Source organism: Mirounga leonina, unplaced genomic scaffold (genome assembly GCF_011800145.1).
Source record: "Mirounga leonina isolate KUSES-001 unplaced genomic scaffold, KU_Mleo_1.0 Mir_174, whole genome shotgun sequence".
NCBI lineage: Eukaryota > Metazoa > Chordata > Mammalia > Carnivora > Phocidae > Mirounga > Mirounga leonina.
The window spans coordinates 82988989-83010102 of record NW_023270451.1 but is presented as its reverse complement, the minus strand read 5'-3'; the positions used below and the strand labels follow the sequence as shown (position 1 = coordinate 83010102).

The window sequence follows — 21114 nt, the reverse complement described above, 5'->3', positions numbered from 1 at the left end:
TTTAATCTCAAGTGTGCTTGCGGCTTTAATGATGTTCCAGGCCAGATGATTCCTGACAAATCTATGAAACAGACGGGAATTTAACCAGGGTCCCAGCCTCCAGTGCCTGACGGTGAATGCAGGCCGTGGAAGGGCGTAACTCTGAGGTCTGAAGTCTGCTGCGCTGTGTCATCTCTGAGCTTCTAGATAATGCGAGTCACAGCCGTGCAGAGCCGGAGGCCAGCACTATTCTAAACAGGTGGAAGGTACAGCTCTCTGCTGTCAGTTCTGTGACACCACTAATGTGGACGGGGTTTCCCGGTGGCTTTTGAATGGCAACCCATCATACCTGCCAGGCCTCTTGCTAAAAAGACCCTCAACTCCAGCACCTCTGACGTAGTGACTGATCACCTCAATAATAATTTGCGTTTTCGTAATATCAGTGCTTTTCAAAGTACTTTTACATACACCGGTTCGTTTGATCCTCATGAGCCTGTGAATAATCCCTTTTATATAATTAATGCAATTTACAAGAAACTGAATGCCAGGAGAGTGGTAGGACTGTCCGATTTCTTTTCAGTAATGTTGAAATTGGATTTCAAGGTATGTTCACTTTCCCTCTTAAACCGGAAAAAGGTAAAAAAATAAAAGTACAGATTCCATTTTTTAAAAAACAAAATTAGCTTAGAATAGTGTTTGTTGTGTGAATAGGGCAGAACGGAACAAAGGATTTGAAAAAATATTGTGGTGTTGCAGAGAGAGTGATTCATGAAGGGCCCAGAATGGGAATCCCACTACAAGCTACACCTGATCTTCAACTTGGTTAACACAGGACGTAAAATTGGTCCTGGGTGTGGAAAATGGTAAATCATTTGTACAAGTTGAAAGGAAGCAAATTTGCATTCGTCAAGTCTGAACTTCAGAATGTTAAAATAAAATGTGGGAGTATTGAAGTAGAGTTCTTAGAAGACCCCCCTTCACAAAAGAGCGGGGATTAAAGTGTTATTTACATATCAACTTGCTGATCTATCTTTGCAGTGGTCTCTTTAAAGGGAGATATTTAAAGTAGTAATACAGAAAGAGAGTTTACCATTAGACACGTATAAGACTCTCGGGAAGTAGGGGTGAGGGAAAAAGCTGAGAGGATGAGAATGCAATTTTGGAAAATGGAAAAAATTTCCTATTCTCTTTTTTTAAAGCCTTTTTTTTAAGGGCTAGTTTTAGGTTCACAGCAACTTTGAGGAAAAGGTATAGAAATTCCCATATACCACCTGCATACCTACACATGTCTAGCCTTCCCCACTATTAACATCCCCCACCAGAGTGGTACATTTGTTACAATCAATAACCCAGGCTGACACATCCTTATCACCCAAAGTCCACAGTCGACATTGGGTTCACTCTTGGTGGTGTACATCCTATGGGTTTGGGTAAATGTATAATGACATGTAGTCACCATTATATATCATAAAGAGTATTTGGCTGCTCTAAAAAAATCCCTGTATTCCAGCTAGTCATCATTTCTCTACCTTCCCCCCAACCCCTGGCAACCACTGATCTTTTTACTGCCTCCATAGTTTTCGCTTTTCTAAAATGTCATGTAGTTGGAGTCATACAGTATGGAGCTTTTTCAGATTGTTTTTTTTTTCCACTTTGGAATATGCCTTTAAGTTTTTTCTGTGTCTTTTCATGGCTTGATAACTCATCTCTTTTTAATGCTGAATAATATTCCATCGTCTGAATGGACCAGTTTATTTGTCCATTTACCTACTGGAGGTTTATCTTGGTTGCTTCCAAGTTTTGGCAATTATGAATAAAGGTGCTAGAAACAACCGTGTGTAGGTTTTTGCGTGAATATTAAGTTTTCAGTTCCTTTGGGTAAATACCTAGGAGCATGATTGGTGGATCTTATGGTAAAAGTATGTTTAGTTTTCTAAGAAACCACCAAATGGTCTTCCAAAGTGACTGCACCATTTTGCATTCCCACCGGCAGTGAATGAGAATCCCTGTTGCTCCACATCCTCACCAGGATTTGGTGTTGTCAGGATTCTGGATCTGGGCCATTCTACTAAATGTGCAGAGGTATCTCATTGATGTTTCAATGTGGATTTCCCTGATGACATATGATGTGGAGAAGCTTTTTACATGCTTTATTTGCCATCTGTATATCTCCTCTGGTGAGATGTTGGGCTCATTTTTAAAGTTCCCTATTCTTACTAAATGGACCTCAAGCATGACAAAAATAAAAGCCACTCAAAGGTATATTATTAAATTAATTAGTAACTAAATTAAAAACTAAAGAAGGCAAAACCTCACAAAATGTTACTGGCTGGTGGGGAATAAATTGTAAGAGTTAAAATGATCTGAATCCTAAAATATTGTGTCCAATCACATTTTGGAATATTAAAAGCAAATAAACATTTCTTATAAATATCAGTCATATTCTTCAGAGACAAAATTTTTAATTGGGATGTTTTTAAAGTGCTGTTTTAAATGTTTTAGGTTTTCATAATATATCCTTAAGTGGCTTTCATTTTTGTCATGCTTGAGGTTCATAGGGCTTCTTGAATTCTTAGACTTGAGATTCACTCATGACAAATGTTTTTTAAAGAGTCTTCTCTCCTAATCAAACTCCTGCCCCCAGAATTAGGCGTCACCCACTATGATCCGCCATGCTGATGGGACTTGAAAAGTGGCTTTACCATTAGAACCTTCGGAATGGGTTAGTTCCATATGTAGGTTTCACTGACCACCTTCTGTCTTGCTTTGCCTGTGTATTGTAGTGGGGTCTCTCACCTCCACTTCATTCCAAGCCTGGTCTCATTCATCTCTGTCAGTATACAGCTTCCCACATAGTAGGCTTTCAGTAAGTGTTCCCATATTGCACTAAACTGAGCTCAGTGCATGAGAAGAAATTATTAATGATCAAGCTACTTGACATTACTTCACTCATACAGCACATAGATAAGTTGAATTTTACTGCCAATAATTCAATGTAATTGAGAATCTTTGCCTTATAGAAGTTTAGAAGCCACCTTATACTTAGTGAACTCATCACTTGGAAGAGTCAGCTAGAGAATATTGTCAAGCTGAGTTAAACATTTCCCCACATCCTGTGCCCAGACCTCATGAGAACATGGAGATCATACATTTAAAATGCCAAGCAAGTGATGGCTCAGAGAGCTCAGATGGCCCTGGTGATTCCCATTTCCTGAGGGTCTGGTCTTAACGGGAGGAAAAAAGGTAAAATATCCATTTACCTAAATTAACCATGACTAAAATCAAGTACAGTTGATAGAGGTATAGATAGGTGAATGTGGTCAAAGCCAGGTTGATGGATAAGATGGGTCACTTAAAAACATTTGACAGGTCAGTTCAACACCCCTTCCCCTGGTCTCGATCATTTAAGAAAGTAGATTTCCTCCAGCCAAAGGATGCCAAGAATGAGCTCAACTGCTAAAGCTGGAGCTGCCTGTTGGAGATGATGAGCACACAAAAAGGCTGTGGAATGGAGAAACTACCCTTCAGGGGCAGGTCTTTATGCCCTGCAGGTGTGAAGTGCCCAGGGAAAATGTGGACGTTGGTGAATGGACCTCCTTGTAGGAGAGCCGAAAATGTAAGTGATTTCAAAGCAAAACCCTGTGAACAAATCATTAGACTGGTTCCGTTTAGATTCATGAAAGAAATGTACAGGGTTTCAGCTGAAATCATGGAGCTAAAAAGTAGGAAGTGGTAGTTTTGTAAGCTTCACATTATTTAGAGTTCTGATTATTGCTGAAGAATGGGGAATAAAAGCCTTCTAGAACACATACAGAAAAACTGGTTGTATCCCAAAAGGTCCCAAACCTGGTGGGTTTTAGAAAATGGCACAAATTTGAAAAAATGTTACTCATCCTACACCTAAAGCGAAGTCCAAAAACAGTGTTCTCATGTGTCTGTTGGCCATCTGTATGTCTTCTTTCGAGAAATGTCTGTTCATGTCTTCTGCCCACTTTTAAATTAGATTATTTGGTTTTTTTTTTTTGGCATTGAGTTGTATATGTTTTTTACATATTTCAGATACTAACCCTTCGTTGGACGTGTCATTTGCAAATATCTTCTCCCATTCTTTAGGTTGTTTACTTTTGTTGATTGTCTCCTTTGCCGTGCAGGAGTTTTTATTTTGATGTAGTCTCAATAGTTTATTTTTGCTTCTGTTTCCCTTGCCTCAGGAAACAGATCTACAAAAATGTTGTTATGGCTGATGTGAGAGAAATTACTGCCTGTGCTATCTTCTAGGATTTTTATGGTTTCAGGTCTCACCTTTAGGTTCTTAATCCATTTTGAATTTATTTTTGTGCATGGTGTAAGATCATCAGGGAAATGCAAATCAAAACCACAGTGAGATATCACCTTGAACTTGTCAGAAAGGCTAAAATCAACAATTCAAGAAACAACAAGTGTTGGCGAGGATGTGGAGAAAAAGGAAGCCTCATTCACTGTTGCTGGGAATGCAAACTGGTGCAGCCACTGGGGAATTAGTATGGAGGTTCCTCAAAAAACTGAAAATGGAACTACCCTATGATCCAGTAATTGCACTACTGGATATTTGCCTGAAGAATATGAATTCAAAAGGATATATACATCCCTGTGTTTACTGCAGCATTATTTACAATAGCTGAATTATGGAAGCAGCCCAAGTGTCCACTGATAGATGAGCGGATGAAGAAGATGTGGCATATAGATCTATACCTATATATCTATATATATATCATGGACTATTATTCATCCATAAAAAAGAATGAAATCTTGCCATTTGCAACAACATGGATGGAGCTAGAGAGTATTATGCTAAGTGAAGTAACTCAGAGAAAGACAAATACCATATGTCTTCACTCATATGCGGACTTTAAGAAACAAAACAAAACAAAAGGAAAAAAAAGAGACAAACCAAAAAATAAGACTCTTAACTGTAGAGAACAACAGGTTGCCGGGGGCGGGGGGTGGGGGGGTGGGGTGGAGGATGAGTAAACAGGTGATGGGGATTAAGAGTACACATACCTTCATGAGCACTGAATAATATATAGAATTGAATCACTATATTGTACACCTGAAACTAACAGAACACTGTAGGTTAACTACACTGGAATTAAAAGAAAAAAGAAAAAAAAAAAACCCAAAACTGTGTTCTCTATAATGTTTCGTGTTTTAGAAGGAGCTTGCTTTACCCACTGAATTTTTAAAGCCTTTCTTCTGGGGAAGTTAACGGACCAGGTTTTTCTTTATACCTGGGACCCCACAATGATGCACAGGTCAAGGGGAATGTTATTTTACCACCATGAAATTCTATAGTAATGTGTCAGCTACCTACCTCTGCAGCTCTGGCCTTTTGGAATCAAGTCCAAAGTATTTTCTTTGATCCCTAAGTATCAAAGGTATTTGAGCTCTTTGATCCCTAAGTATCAAAAGTATTTGAGCTTTTGCCCATAAGTATTTTCTTACTTTCCCCCCCCTAAAACATGTAAGCAGATTATCTTCATATGTTTCTAGGATATTTTTAAATTGCATCTTAAGGTTTGAAGTTTTAAGAAACATAAATATAGAGGAGGGATAGTTTCCTTTCTTGAGTAACACATGAAGAGGAAAAGGAAAAAGAATTCTATTCTTGTTCCTTTGGGCCTCCATCCAAACTACAAAGCCTCCTGTTCAAACTGGAAATAGGAAAGAAGGCTGTGAAAGTCATTGCTCTGTGCTGGTTTGAAACTCTCCTACAGGCTGGGAGTAAGGAGTAAGACCGGGTGGGTAGGTCTGAGAAAAAATGGCCATTGTTGCCAACAGTTAACCCTGGTTCCACACAGGGATGAGATTCCAGGGTGTATGATTCCAAGATCTCTCTTCTTTTTCCTCCCCGACTTGTTTATAATATTTTCTATTAATTAATCCCTCCCCCCCCACCCACCCAGTCTTCCAATATGCTCTAAAAAGACAAGCTGTGGATTTACTCTTCTTGCTGAGCCATGCCTGGAGTCAGGGAGACGTAGGATTTGTACCATCTTCACAGCGCTTTGGGCAAAGCCACCTCCTCCCACCCTCCATGAGACCCTCTTGCAGGAGGCATGATAGAAACTCTCTCCTCTAGAGGTCTGCCTCAGACTTGTGTCTAAGGTCTCCAGCAAAAGGCAGTCCTCAACTCTTTTCGTGCTCTCCTGGCTCTGGATGGGCTTTGTATTAGGAAGGGATGTGGCCATAGCTGGCATGACCCACGCTGGCTCTTGACAGGTGTGGATAATGTGCCTCAGGAACCACACAGGCATGAGCCCTGGGATGCAGAGAGGGTTGCCTCCAACTCTACCCTTCCACAATCTCTGCATATTCCTCAGCCCATCAGGGTTCACTACATTTTCACCTTCAGAATACTATTACTGTGACCATAATTAAGTAGAACTGACATTTTATGACACTGCCATTGTTCCCAAAGTAGCAAAACCAGTACTCAGAGGTAACTGAAATGATGCCAGTTCCGCATCTGTCTTTTGAAGCTTTTAGGGAAGGATTAAAGAATGGCATGATTTAAGGTCAAAACAAAAACATCAACAAAACGTGATTCTCATGGTGGAATTAAGAAGTGGGTACTATGGAGGCGCCTGGGTGGCTCAGTTGGTTGGGCATCTGACTTTTGATTTTGGCTCAGGTCATGGTCTCAGGGTTGTGAGATCGAGCCCCGTGTCAGGCTCTGTGCTCAGTGGGGAGTCTGCTTGAGACTCTCTCTCTCTCTCCCTCTGCACCTACCTCAACTCACGTGCTCTTTCTCTCTCTCAAATAAATAAATAAATCGGGGTGCCTGGGTGGCTCAGTTGGTTAAGCGACTGCCTTCGGCTCAGGTCATGATCCTGGAGTCCCTGGATCGAGTCCCGCATTGGGCTCCCTGCTCAGCGAGGAGCCTGCTTCTCCTTCTAACCCTACCCCTTCTCATGTACTCTCTCTCTCTCTCTAATTCTCGCTCTCTCAAATAAATAAATAAATCTTTAAAAAAAATAAAAAATAAAAAATAAATAAATAAATAAATCTCTAAAAAAAAAAAAAAGTGGGTATGATGTAATTCTGAAGATGAGACCAAGTAGAGTTAAACAATTTGCTCAAGGTTACAGGACCCACAATGAGGAAGCTGGATTCAAACCCACATTCACGTCCATCATCCATTTTCTACATAGGGACTGAGTTGGCCACGACCAGGTTCTTCTACCACATTAATGATACAGACCGTCAAATGTTAGTCAGTGTCAGGAGACTCATAGAAGAGTAAGAGACTTCCCTGGACCACACTGAGGCAGTGTATGCTCGAGCAACTTTAATGATCTTGGTACCATCTGTCCACCACTCAGTCGTCCTGGGGACTTGTTCCCTTTAATTTTGGCCTTTATCTGAGCAACAAACAAGTGTATGTTTGAGAAGTAAACAGAACTCCCTAAACTCAGAAAACAGCTTAAGACTATTTAAAGATATGTATTTTTTCAACTGCGATTCTGGCTTGGCAGATGAAGACGAACATTTTTATAGGAAAAAAAAGTGCAGACAAGTGAATTAGGGGATATTTTTGTGCCTCTTGATAAGTTCTTACTAAGCCTGGTGCAGTGAGGGGATCATAATGAAGAAGTGTTTGCAGCAGCCTGGGTTACAGCTAATTCACATCTCCTTCTTCATCTACTGTAGATTTCCCTGATTTTGTAGCAATAAACCACTGGAATGTTTTGAAAATTTCAATACAGTCAGACTCAACTACACAGTCAAGGCTTTCAGGCACATTAGGTATGCACTGAATGTTTGTTAAAGAAATGAATCAATCAATAAATACAGCTTACACCTAGATGTTCCCACCCCTCCAAAAAGAGAAAGTCTTTGTTCAGATCTTGTATTCTAAGAAAATGTAATTAATTCTGCATCCAATAAAATTCTGCTTTTTTACTGGATCGCAGTAACTAACAAGCTTTAAGATCAGGGGTTCTGTTTTCAGTTTTATATCAACCTGCCTGAAGGACCAAGGCTTGGCGAGAAACAGTACCGCACAGTGGGGAAGAACATGAGTTTTCAGTCAAACCGCCTGCATACCAATCCCAGTCCTCCTCCTTTACTGAGGTAAAGTTGCCACACCCATTCTAAGTCTCAGGTTCCTTCTCTGTAAAATGGGGATGATAAAAATGGTACCCACCTCATAGGGTTGTCATGATATTAGGTGATGTTAACATAATTACAGAGCTTAGCACACTGTCTGACACATGATAATTTCTTGGTGAATGTCAGCTGTCTTCACGGTTAACATGCAGGAATTAAGAGGCACTGAAGATTTTTACTTGCAATTGCATTAGTTTTCAGTGGCCACCCCTGCAAAGTACCACCAACTGGGTGGCTTAAAACAACAGAAATCTATTCTCTTACAGTTTGGGGGTGGAAGTTGAAAATTAAGGTGTTATCAGGGCTATACTTCTGAAGGCTCCAGGGGAGGGTCCCTCCTGGCCCCTTCCAGGTTCTGGTGGCCCAGGCCCAGGTGGCTTGGGGCTGCACCACTTCAATCTCTGCCTGTGTCTTCATGTGGACTTCTCCCAGTGTGACTGTGTGTCTGTGTCCTAACCTCTCCTTGTAGGGACACTCTCATTGGATTTAGGGCCACCCCAATCCAGTATGACCTCACCTTAATTACATCTGCAAAGACCATGTTTCCAAACAAGGTCACCTTCTAAGGTTCTGGGTGGACAAGAATTTGGGGGAGGTGGACACCATTTAACCACTATAGCATTTAATTACAAAAATTAAACAAAGAAATTGTTGTAGCCTCTATAGGTCTGTGATTTTGCCTCTTGCTTAAAAACACAGAGAAGGTACCGAGAGAATTTGCTTCTAATTATGTTGCTAATTTCTGCTTAGAAATAAAAATGAGGTTGATAGTCGTAACATTTTCCAGTGTTTTGGGGTTTGACTAGCTAAGAAGAAATGGGCCTAATGAGCAAAAACTATCATTGGCACGGCCAGGCAACTAGCCATTTGATCCCCATTGTAGGTCCCCACTAATCCTGGGGATGACACACCAGACCCACAGCTGAGCCTTCCACACAGGCCAGGGTGTTGCTCTGTTTCTAGAGGCTTCCTCAGCCTCAGCCAATGGGCTGCTAAGGAATTCCGCGGTTGAATGGAGCTGTGTCAGCTGAGTTAATCGCCGCTGGGCAGTGGGCCTGTGAAAAGATGGGCCACCACGGGCTTCTGCGGACCGATGATGTGACTGGCTCTATGTTCTGGTCAGAGGTTTCCAGGCTGCCCTTGTATTCCTTGCAAAACATGAACTCCCCCAGCCAGCGTGCCAATTAATACGCAGGGAGCCCTGGGAGAGCTAACGCCTGAGCTGGTGATCAAATCTTTATAGATTCATTTGAAGAAAGGCTCTGGGAACCTCCTTGATGAGAGGCGAGAGGAAGGCAGAAAGATGTTTCTCGCATATATAGATTTGCTGGCAGGGGATCGTGAGTCAAGGTGCATCCTCTACGAAGCAAAAGAGAGTCATCAGGTGGGACCTGCGTGAGTCCAGCCCTGTCCCCCTGAGCTTAATGAAGTGGCAGCACATGGTACTTTGATTTACAAATGCAACCATATATTCATTCGAGAGAGAGAAATAGGGAAAGTAGGTAGGGAGTATGGAAGGATAGAGACAGAGATAGATGTTGAGATAGTGTGTGCTCCTGGGGCGTGGGGGACGGAGACTGAGAGAGAGTCGGGGAAGGAGACAGATGGAGATGGAGGCAGTGAGGACAGAGAGAGGGGAGAGGGAAAGAAACGAGGGAGGGCAGGAAGAGAGAGAGAGATCGAAACAGAGAATTTAGATAGTGTGCCACCATCCCCCTGATGACCTAATACCAGGGGAGACGCCTGGCTGATTTGCTCCCTTGGGCTACACTGGGTCCTTGCCTGTCCTAGTGTGTGCCTTGCACATGGCTGAGTGTGACGCAAATGTCTCAAGGTTTTTATTTTCATACAGTTTGGCCCCAACATGGCAATCCCTCCTCCAGGGCTCACATGAAGGATGAAAAATTGAGCTCTGTTAAATGTAGAGAGATGGAATTTTCCAGGCTAATTTAATTTTATGCAATTTTCACCTGAGACGCTACTCCACTCCAGACAGTAGGGTCAGGTGGTATAGAATCTCTGATTCATAACTAGACATTTTCTAAACAGAGACAGTTGAACCTTGAATGACAGGGGTAAGACCTCTGCCTCTTAGTACTGTTCTTCCCCCAAAGAGGAACAAATGAGGAAGCCAGAGGTAATACGCTATTGTATAAAGAGTAGAAAATATAGTAAAAGAGAAGTGAAAGTAAATACTGGTGTTTTTACCTCCCCTAGAAATGATGGCAGTCAGTATTTTGGTGCATTTTCTCATAGTTTGCTTTCCTCGTGTGTATGCGTGTGCGTGTGCGTGTGTGTGTGCACACGCACGTGTCTGATTTTGTGTAATCAAGGTGTCCCTGGTATAGCGGGACCTGCTTCATTCACTTAGCAAAATGTCGCGAACACTTTCCACATCTACAAGCACAGACCTGTACGTACTATTGATAGGACGGCCCACGAAGGATTTTCACAAACTCATTCTTTGGCAGATGACGCGCCCACTTTTTCTAAGAGGCTGTTTTTTTTGGGTGCAGCCCCGCTATGAGGGTGTGGTCACAGGAGACCCTAGGAGGGTCTCTACCTAGAACAGGGGGCACCTGGCTGGAGGCCTCACTGGGCACATCCCTGGCCCAGGAAGGAGCTTGCAGACGAAGCTTTCCTGGACAGCTTCGGGATTCCTTTCAACCAGAACTACCATCATTCTCCCCAAGTCAAGCGGATACTTATGTGGACTCAGAGGGATGCCCATGAATACTTTCCCAATATGTTTTGCAGTTTTTAATTTTTTTTTTTTTTTGTTAAAGCCACAGATTGAGTCAAATGTAAACTCATCCAGGTAAGCAGATATTTAGAGAATATTTAGGTGACTTTTGTGTAAACTCTTTGAAATAATGTCAAGGGAAACACACAAGCTTCATTTAACTTCATCTCTAACATTGGCCAAGCTGAAGGGTATATACCCCTGCCTTTCTATTTGTGAATATTGCCCATTAACCCCCGGAAGCTTTGTATGAGCCACTATGTTTAACCCAACTCTACAGGGATCATGATTTTCTTTAGATTGGACCTTCTGTAGTGGAATCTCTCAAGCATTAGGACTGACTTGATTGCATTCAGACATCTCTTTGGCAATGGAATGACTGCATTACATGAGCATCGCGCACAATGAATGGTAATTGTGAGACTGTCATTTCTACAAGTGCAAAATTAATGTGTTCTGCAAACCCATCCCATTGTGTGCCACAGGAAAATCCTGGAACCATGTTGTTCGGAGCAGAAAAAAGCCCTGTAATAGGGCCGTTAATGTGGTACGGTATTATTCAGCAATGCTGTTCCTTTCCACCTCTGTTGTTGTCTCACGCTCATTCCTCAAGCCCTGCCTGACCTCATTTGTATGCTCACATTGCACCTGGCCAGACAGTAGCCTGGATGTACAGAGAATGTTATGGAACAATTCCTCCTTCTGTGCGGCATCTTGTGTGAATAATGTCAGCATAAACCACTCTCCATGTATTCATGAGAGTATGAATAGGCTACTTATGTAAAGCTGCTTATTAAGAGATATACCAGCCATTTACAGGAAACTTTACCCAAATACTATACATTCATTGAGAAAGAAAAGAGTGATTTACATGCATGTCAGTGGTAGCTTAGGAAAAGCCCTGCTCTGCTGCGCTCCATCCCTCTTGTTTACATATGGGAAATGAAGCCACGGACCAGTTGAGTGCATTTCTTCCAGTCACGTGGGATCACAGCGTGGATCTTGAATGACAACATGCATATGCATTGGGCTCCTGTAGTCTGCTGATTGGCTCTGCAGAATTTTTTAGGGATTAAAGGACTCATCTGAGCCTGAAAGGATGAACTAGTAACAGGTGCTCTAAGCCAGCTGATTAGATGTGGAATCTCACTACGCCTGCCGTTGGCCTAAGGCCGAGGACCACTCAGAGAGGCATCCTGTATAAGGACAGTAATAATGATAGCGACAATAACTGGCCAGACAGGTTTCCCTGTGAGCCTGGCTCGAGCCCAGTCTCTCGACAGCAACTAGGGGTGGGGTGGGCGTCTGGACTGCTGGGCTCCCCTGACGGATTCATGGAGCACTCCATCAGTCTGCGAGCACGCCGAGCCCTCCTGGCCTCCCTTAGTGGGAGGGTCAGGCCTGAGTCCTCTTTCAGAGGCCCCTTACGTTGTCACTCACGTCAAGGTGTGACGTGGCTATTTGCTCTGGAATATTCTAGTCAGTGCACAGTCTGCTGGGATTTGGGTGAAATTACACACACACACACACACACATGCACACACACCCCAGAGCTTCTCTCATCTTAGTGAATGACAGAGCTGAGGGGATGATTTAGGAGACTTCCTACCTAAGGTGGGAGTGAATTCTGAACACCTTAGACTCAGAACAGAGCACACGGGGGACAGGTGCAGAATCACGGCATAGATGACTTGGGCGTAGAGAGAGGTGTGAGAACGCCATGGAAACGGGCTCTGCCTTACCTTTGTTGCAAAATGTGCCATCGTAGGCCGTGTGGGAGCAGTCACAGGAGTAGCCGTGGTATTTCTCTAGACACCTGCCTCCGTTCTCACAGTTGGCCCCGTAGCTGGTGCAGTGGCCCGAGCACCCGGATTTGAACCCGGACGTGACCTTCGCTCTTTCCTCCAGGTCCAGCGTCACGCCGTTCATCCTCAGGGAGCGGATGCAGCCAAGGAAGCCCTGCTGGCCCCCGGCACCACCTGCGAATGACAGAAGGCACTGGGCTCAGACGGAGTAGGCTCTGCTGTGGTCCCCGGGCCTGTTCATTGCACCCGGACCCGTGGTGGCAGGGGAGGAGGCCGCAAAGTGCCACCAGCCCTCTCGCTTTCGAGCGGGCCCTGCCTCATAGAAAAGCTTGAAGCTTTTCCCCCTTTGGCCGTAATGTCCAATTAAAAGAGGCTGTCTTCGGAGAAGCCATCCATTTGCTACCGAAATAAAAATGTTTGGAGATCCACAAAAATTATGTACGCTGTTTTGGAAGTCTAATCTGGTTTCCTAAAGAAGTTTATATAAATCTCTAGTTTGTTGTTGTTGTTGTTGTTTAATCCCATGGCATTCACTTCCATAGCATTAGCTATTGAAAGAAATATACAAAGGCAGAGAAACATGAATACATTAGCATAGTTAACAAGTCAATTAGTTGGAAAGCATAAATCCATTTGAAATGTGATTGTACATCCCAGTTCTTGTCTTAGGAAATACTTCACTTTGAAGTTCACATGAAGGGTTCCCGGGCGTCTCGTCCAGCGTGGGCAGAAGTTGGAATTGATAATTTTACACAGAAGTCAGCCACACCACATGGATTACCAGCTCAGGTTAGATTTTACCGCTTTTTGCCTAAATGCCATCGCAAGACATACAGTACAACGAGCAGGTTCTCTGTGATTTTTCTAAGTTACAGAGTTAGAGGTTCATGAGCATGAAAATATTAAAATATTCCTAACAAATTTCACAGAAAGAGTCATTGGAGCATTATATCGCAAGTGAATTTAATTATGTCTGTAATAATCTTGGCTATGACCTTTTTAAGCAGCTGGTACAGAAGGACGAACTCGTTTATATACATGTCTGTATGTTAGGGTAACAAACTTTTCTGGAAATTAAATGTGTAGTCGTTAAAATTATTAAAAGAAATAACTGCTGGGGATTTAGCAAAAAAATACTGTTAATAAAAGTTACTTTTTTATGAGGGCTATGTAGTAGGTACTCCACTAAGCACCTTACCTAAATGTTATTCAGCCGATTCTCACAACAGCCTGGCGAGGAGGCATTATTATAATTACCCTCATTGTAGAGATGAGGAGGCTGAGGCTCAGGGAAGCTCTGAGGTTTGTGCAAGGAGTCGTAGCTCCAAAGTGATGAAGTTGTGCTAGTTCCTATTTTCAAGTGTATGGTGTTAAACTCTGTCCTGTGTTGACTTCAGGGTCAGAGCCTCCATCGATGCACACGTTTCTGAGATAGAGGTCTGGATGTCTTTAAAAATGGAGTGGTCCATAGGTTTGTCAGGGTTTGGGTGAGACCAGTAGCTGGGGATGGATTCTGATCACTTATTCGGGTCCATTGAGAAAAAGCACACATGGAGCAGACTCATCAGACAGGGCTGGTGGATCAAAGGCTCTAGTCGCAGAGATGGATTCATTTGCTTATGTGTGTAAGTCCTCAGCTGTGAAATGGCAGCTGTTATCTTTATAAACCCAAGCCTTGCATTCTCTCGTGGAGTTGTACATAGGTTTGAATGATGATTCTCCAGGGATTATTACTTATTATCAAATAAAATAATTGCATAGAGGATTAATTGAAGGGAGTCCAGTGCCCTTTTTGATCAAAGCTATGGGATAGTGGCTGGCAGAAGAAGCTATTAAAAACAACCACTTTGAAGGATTTCCCATTCTGCAGTCTGCTCGTCAGCTCAGCTTTGTACACCTCTGTGCTGAAGAGAATTTGGGCCTTTGCTATGATTTGGAAGAATTTCAATCCATTAGTCACTCTTTGTGTGTTAAAATTTCAATTTGGCGTCTATCATTTTAGTGACTATGGCTTTTGCTCTTGCAATAAGGACTTTCCAAAGGGCCTTCTGTTCAATAAACCCCCAGCCCTTCATATTTTTGTCACTAGTCAATTAAAACAATTATATCCTACCAAAATACGCTGAAATTTTTAAATCATTGTTTTTAGATATCTCCCGCTCCCTCTTTTTCCCTATTACAAATATAATAGTTTTTCATTGTGGAAACCATAAACACACTGGTAAGCAAAATGAAAAAGAATCTCTAACGCTACGCAGATATAACTACTTTTACTTTCAGCAAACAGCTTTTTCTACTTTTTCTACCAGATTTTATTTATTTATTTGACAGAGACAGAGAGTACAAGCAGGGGGTGCAGCAGGTGGCGGGGAGAGGGAGAAGCAGACTCCCCGCTGAGCAGGGAGCCCAACGACCTGGGGCCCTATCCCAGGACCTCAGCATCATGACCTGAGCAGAAGGCAGACGCTTAATGACTGAGCTACCCAGGCGCCCCTGAAGAAGAGATTTTTAAAAGACTAAGTAAAGGTTAATAAGACAAAAACCCTGAAGATTTTAAAAGGTCCAACTGGCAGAGCAAATAAATCGAGGTTAGATCATATTTTTACTATATCATTAAGGCAAACAGATATATGTATGCACTTCATTATTTATGTATATAGGCCTCATTCTACAAGGGGTTAGAGGGGGTAGATTTTTCTGCCTGTCTTTGATTCTTTCTGGTCTTGGTCTTCCTGAGGCTCTACACCTCCTAGTCTTCCTTCCTGCCTCTGGGTCTGTGTATCTCTCCCCGCCAGCACTGTTTGGCTGTTCAGGGTTAGTTGTGTGGCTTTCCTCAAGGCCCTTCATCTCCCTCAACATCAGGCTTTCCTATGCATATAAAGGGGTTTGAACTAGATTCTGTCTCCGGTTCCTTCCAGCTCTAAATTAGTCTGGTTCAAGATGTACAACCTCTCCCTCTGTGCTTACGTGTCTCTGTCTCTATATTTCAGTAAATTACTCTCAGTTTCTCCTAAATCTACTTCTCTGCACTGTTGCCTGACCCTCCCTCCTCCCCTCCTTCTGTTGATTGACCATAAAATATGACTGTGGTCTAATTTTTAGTTGTTGCATTCATTAAATAAAGTTTTGTACTCCCTTTTCTTAATTTATAAAGCAGGTAAATGGCATTTCATTTCTCTCTCTCTATAAAAGAAAACGAAATAAAGTATGCTCTTTTCTTGCTGAGATGGCGTCTGATTTATTAAATGGGTCAGTGAGCTGGAAAGTACTTTTTACTGATTTAGTCGATATGAAGAAAAGTCTTTTGTCCTGAAAATGGTCATTATATGTTATGCAAAAGATGTTAATGCACTAGAACCGGTGATAATTACTTGAGTTCAACTCATGTGCTCTATAGAAATGCTTCTTGGTGACAAATGTCACAAGTTTAAATTGTAGGTCTGCAAGCAAAAATGCTGCTTCACCTTTGCTAATTAAAAAATCAACACATTGTTGGGGCGCCTGAGTGGCTCAGTCGTTAAGCGTCTGCCTTCGGCTCAGGTCATGGTCCCAGGGTCCTGGGATCGAGCCCCGCATCAGGCTCCCTGCTCCTCAGGAAGCCTGCTTCTCCCTCTCCCACTCCCCCTGCTTGTGTTCCCTCTCTCACTGTGTCTCTCTCTGTCAAATAAATAAATAAAATCTTAAAAAAAAAAAATCAACACATTGTCATTGGAGAGAGTCCCCTGCCATGCAGGGCTCCACACACATTAGTCAGACCTGTGATAATTATCCAAGGTGAGATGTGGGTTTCATTTGTAAATCATTTTTCATGGGAAATGCTCTTCAAGTATTGCAATTTAAGATTAATTATGAGAAGGCTGTATCTACCCATAATGAATAATACAACCACCGAATGCACAGAAGATTGGGGCAAAAGAATCAGGTATTAAATTAAACAAAACAAGTGAAAATAATGATCAAGAGGACTAAAACATACAGTGTCCTCAAACTCAGAGCTTAGTCATTTTCTAAGGAGCTAAGTGGGATTCCAGACCACCTTTGCCCAGAGAGACTGGCCATTCATTCACCACAGAAAGGAATCACACCAAAGCTTACACATGTGAAATCTAATGCATCCTTTCAGTAATTATTTATTTCATGTCTGTTATGAGCCAGACCTTGTCTAGACGTTCAGAAGGTCTTTAGAGAGTCTTTGCCCGTGTACAGCTTATATTCTTGCAGAGGAGAAGGGAGAATTTAACAATAAACTCAATAAGCAGGTGAAGTCCATCCTGTGTTAGAAGGTTATGTGCACTATGAGAAGAAGTCAGGTGGGGTTAAGTGGACTCAGGAATGGGAGCGGTGTAGGGGCGGTCATAGGATAGATCCCACTGAAAGGCTGATGGAAAGAGTATCCGAGAGCATATCCCTGGGAAGAGGGCTTCAGGATAAAGAGGCAAGGGGGAACTGCCTGCAGGTGGGGGAGGCAGGTGGGAGGGGAAGGAGGCGTAAGATGGGTGCTGCAAGGTGCTCAGAAACGCAAAGCCACTGACCAGTTCATGTGTGCCAGGTGCTGGGAAAGGCGGAGCTAAAAAGACAGAGGAGACCTACTTCTTGCCTGCAGGTTAATGCAAATGTACTAACAGTACACTATGGTGCTAGGCGCAGTGTGACTCACAAGAGGCAGCAAACAGGGCTGAGGAATGCATGAGCGGTGGTCACAAAGATCTACTTTTGTATATTGGCTTTGCTGCTCACCACCTGAGTGACCATCCCAGCTCCTCTCGGGCCTCAGTCTGTGTGTGAAATTAGCACAAAAACATGCACCTTGCAGGGTCATATTAATAACAGGTGGTAATACATCTCTTCGCGGTAATGCTCAGTTAATGGTAGCTGCCATTATTGCTGTTATTTGTTATCAACAAAATTCTACAGAAGTACAGACTTGGAATAAATTAAGTACGGCTGAGATGAGCGTACTCGTGTCCCCAAGGTATCATGAGTGTTAGGGAATGCACAGTCCTGCCCCCAAATCCCTCTGTTGAAGACTAACCCCCAGTGTGACTGTATATCAAGCCTTTAAAGAGGTGACTGAGGTTAAATGAGGTCTTGAGGGTGGGCTCTAATGTAATAGGACTGGTATTCTTCGTAAGAGGAAGAGACACCAGGGATGTGGGCACACAGAAAAATGGCCGTGTGAGGTCACAGCGAGAAGCAGCAGTCTACAAGGCTAGGAGTGTGGCCTCAGGAGAAACCAACCCTGGCATCTTGATCATGGACTTCTGGCTTCCAGAACTGTGAGAAGTCAATTTCTGTTGGTGGTATTTTGCGACGGGAGCCTGAGCAGGCTAATACAAGGAGTGAAGGGTTGACATTGAGCGTGGGCTGGAACAGGCCTGCCTGAGTCAATGCCTTTTTTAACTGCACTCTTTTCCTGGAAGGTATGGGATTAGGATGGCTGTTTTCTCTTTCTCGTCTGCTGTATGGGACCGTATCTGGATTTGGGGAGCTACAAGCTGGCTTGAAGGCCCTGAACCTCTGATGGTATAAAAAACTGGTGGGAAAGAGAACCATGACTCATCTGTGTCCAGGTGACCCACGCAGACCACTCCTGGCCTGTGCAGGTGAGCGGGCAAACACAACGATGTGCTTGGGTAGGCTGGGCCTCCCTAGCTGTAGATGCTGCACTTGCTGTATCTCCTGTTCTATATGTTACCATGATCTTTTAGGTCTTGACTGTCAACCTGGACCCATAAAAAAACACTCCTGCAGGACAGGTGTGTAAAATAAAACTCCATTGTCTGGTTAAGATGAGAACCTCAGAATGGCGAAGATTTTCCAGTAGTGGAGGGAGTTAAAGGATGTTGGATCACATTATTCGGTGCAGCTGAATGACTGATAAGTACTGATCAGGAATGCCTATGTCAGCTAGATATTGGAGGGCATATATGAAAAAGCTTTTACATACTCAGAGCGCTGGGATCTGGAGAATTGCTTTCTCAGATAATGCTCATGAGTACTCATTCATAACTTCATTCAATAGAACAGACTTTTTCTTAAAGTTCATTATCACTGCATGGATTTTCTTTTTTTTTTTTAATTTTTTTATTCTTATATTATCCCCATACATTGCATCATTAGCTTAGGATGTAGTGTTCCATGATTCATTGTTTGTGCATAACACCCAGCGCTCCATGCAGAATGTGCCCTCCTCAATACCCATCACCAGGCTAACCCATCCTCCCACCCCCCTCCCCTCTAGAACCCTCAGTTTGTTTTTCAGAGTGCATGGATTTTCTTATATGTCCTCAGAGCAAAGGACATACAGAATCTGTGAATCCAAACTATTGAAACTAGAAGTAGACTTCAAAATAGAGGCTGAGGTAATACTGGGTTTCTGATAGCAGAGAACACTCCTGTGTGTCTCAACGTGAGTTGCTCTCTGATGGGGATTCTGGAGGCCATGGTGGCAGGGCAAGCATAATAAATTACTAGCTATTTCAGAAGCTAGTATTAACTGAATACTAGCTGCACCAGGGATTGTTCCAAACTTTATATGTTCTGAGAGATAATTATTATCTTCCCTTTACAGGTGAAGAAGAGTGGACCAAGACAGTGGATTTGCCCAGTGTTCCACAGCCAGGAAGTGGCCACTGGCCATAATTCCCTCCCAGGCTATCAGGCTATTAAACTTACACTCTCGCTATAGCTGCCATCTTGATTTTCGGGGCTTACATCATTGAGACTCTTCTCTGACATATAATATGTTTCTAGGCATTGCTGTGCTTAAAGTGGAAAATGCCGACAGAATGATTAATATCTGAGCTAAGTCATTCACCCTTGGCAGAATTCTGTCCCTGGAGCCATAAGGATGGCTGTTCAGAGACAGGAATACATATGCCCAAACCGATCTTGAGGTCAACAGAGAGGAGACACTTCTTTGATGCTATTATTGAAATGATATTATTTCTTGGTGCAAAAGCTCAACTGCAACTTTACAATCAAAGCAGTCACCGGGCTTAGCCCTGCATGGTGGGTGGTTGGTCATCCCCTATATCTGGTGAGACGGTGCTGCTTCAGAGGGTGGCTCTCTGCAGTGAGTCTCACGGTTCCAAGTCCCTTACAAAAGTGGAGGCAGAGAGAGAAGACAGTGCTAAGCCACCAAATCCTAGCCTGATCCAAACGTTAAAGTATAAACAGTCCCTTAGCAGATTTCACCGCAAACCCAAATTTCAAATCCATCAGCTGGGAACTCTGTCTAAATATTTCTTTTACAAATATCTGTATGTTATTGTTCTTATTATGTGTCCCACTGGTGACTCCTGCTCATCTTTGGAGCAAAATAAACATCTTCTTTCTGTTGATTTTAACATATCCTGTGTTCTCTCTCTGACACACACACACACACACACACACACACACACACACACACACTACACGAGGTCAGGAACCTGACCCAGGCTGATTCACCTCTTTCTCGGTCTTCATTATTGGTCTTCAAGTCTTTATTATATAACAGCCAGATCCAGTCTCCTTCATCTAGAGTCAAGAACCCCCAGTGCTGCTTCTACCTGTCACCTCATTCTCCCACTCTCAGCCTGCAGACTCAAAACAAGCCGTTGCAGATGTTAGTCCCAGGTCAAGGCTGGATTTATGGAGCTGGGAGGGATCAGCATGGCTCTGATCACCAGCCTTGCAGGATATAGGGGTTTTCCAAGACAGGAGGAAAAGAGGAGGAGCTTGGGGATGGAGAGGGAGGGGAAGAGAGGAGGTAGCAGAGAGGCTAGGAATGGAATATGGCGCGTTTTGAGGTCAGGATTGCAAGGAGGGCATAGTTATGAATGTTAAATAATACCAGGATGTCAAGAAAAACAGGTAAACAGGTAAAATATGATCTGATTATTTTGGTGTAGCAGTCAGGGAACACATAGGGGGAGAGCAGCTTTAGTGGGTAAAGATACACCACTGGTTTAAGACTCAATTACAGCAGAAGCTGGGTGTCCCTGTCTGGCTGGGAGGGAGGCATTTTGAAGTCGTGTGTGGGGACACGAGAAACACCTGGAGGTAGGAACAGGAAGGGGTTGAGGTGGATGGAAACTAGCAGTTCCACACCGTGAGATGAGAGTTTTCTCCTCACCCTTAACTCTCCTTGAGGAGCACAGCCCAGGGCATGAGCATTAGCTTCTCCCCTCAGGCAGACAAGAGAGGAGAATGCATTTTGTAATCTCAAGGGAAGGAACAGGAGCTTGTAGGGAAAAGTGGCAAGGCCTCTGAGGAAAGCCAACACGACAAAGGAAGGACTCCTGTGTCAGGAGGGGTGGAACTGAGGGGAGCAGGCCCACAGGACTCAACATTATTGACATCTTCATTACTGGGCTGACATGAAACAGTGGCAAGATTAGCCTAATGATTCCTCCATGGTATTGGAAACATGGGGTGATGACAAACTATGATGAAGAA

At 43.2% G+C, this 21114-nt stretch overlaps 1 protein-coding gene across 1 annotated transcript in view; it reads right to left on the bottom strand.

Moving 5' to 3' along the window:
- The window catches only part of CNTNAP2 (contactin associated protein 2), a 1539511-nt gene that overhangs the window by 178035 nt on the left and 1340362 nt on the right, over window positions 1-21114 (bottom strand). The window contains exon 20 of the mRNA XM_035021319.1: window positions 12613-12849. Within this exon, the coding sequence (XP_034877210.1) occupies window positions 12613-12849 (237 nt within the window). The remainder of the gene's footprint in view (window positions 1-12612; window positions 12850-21114) is intronic.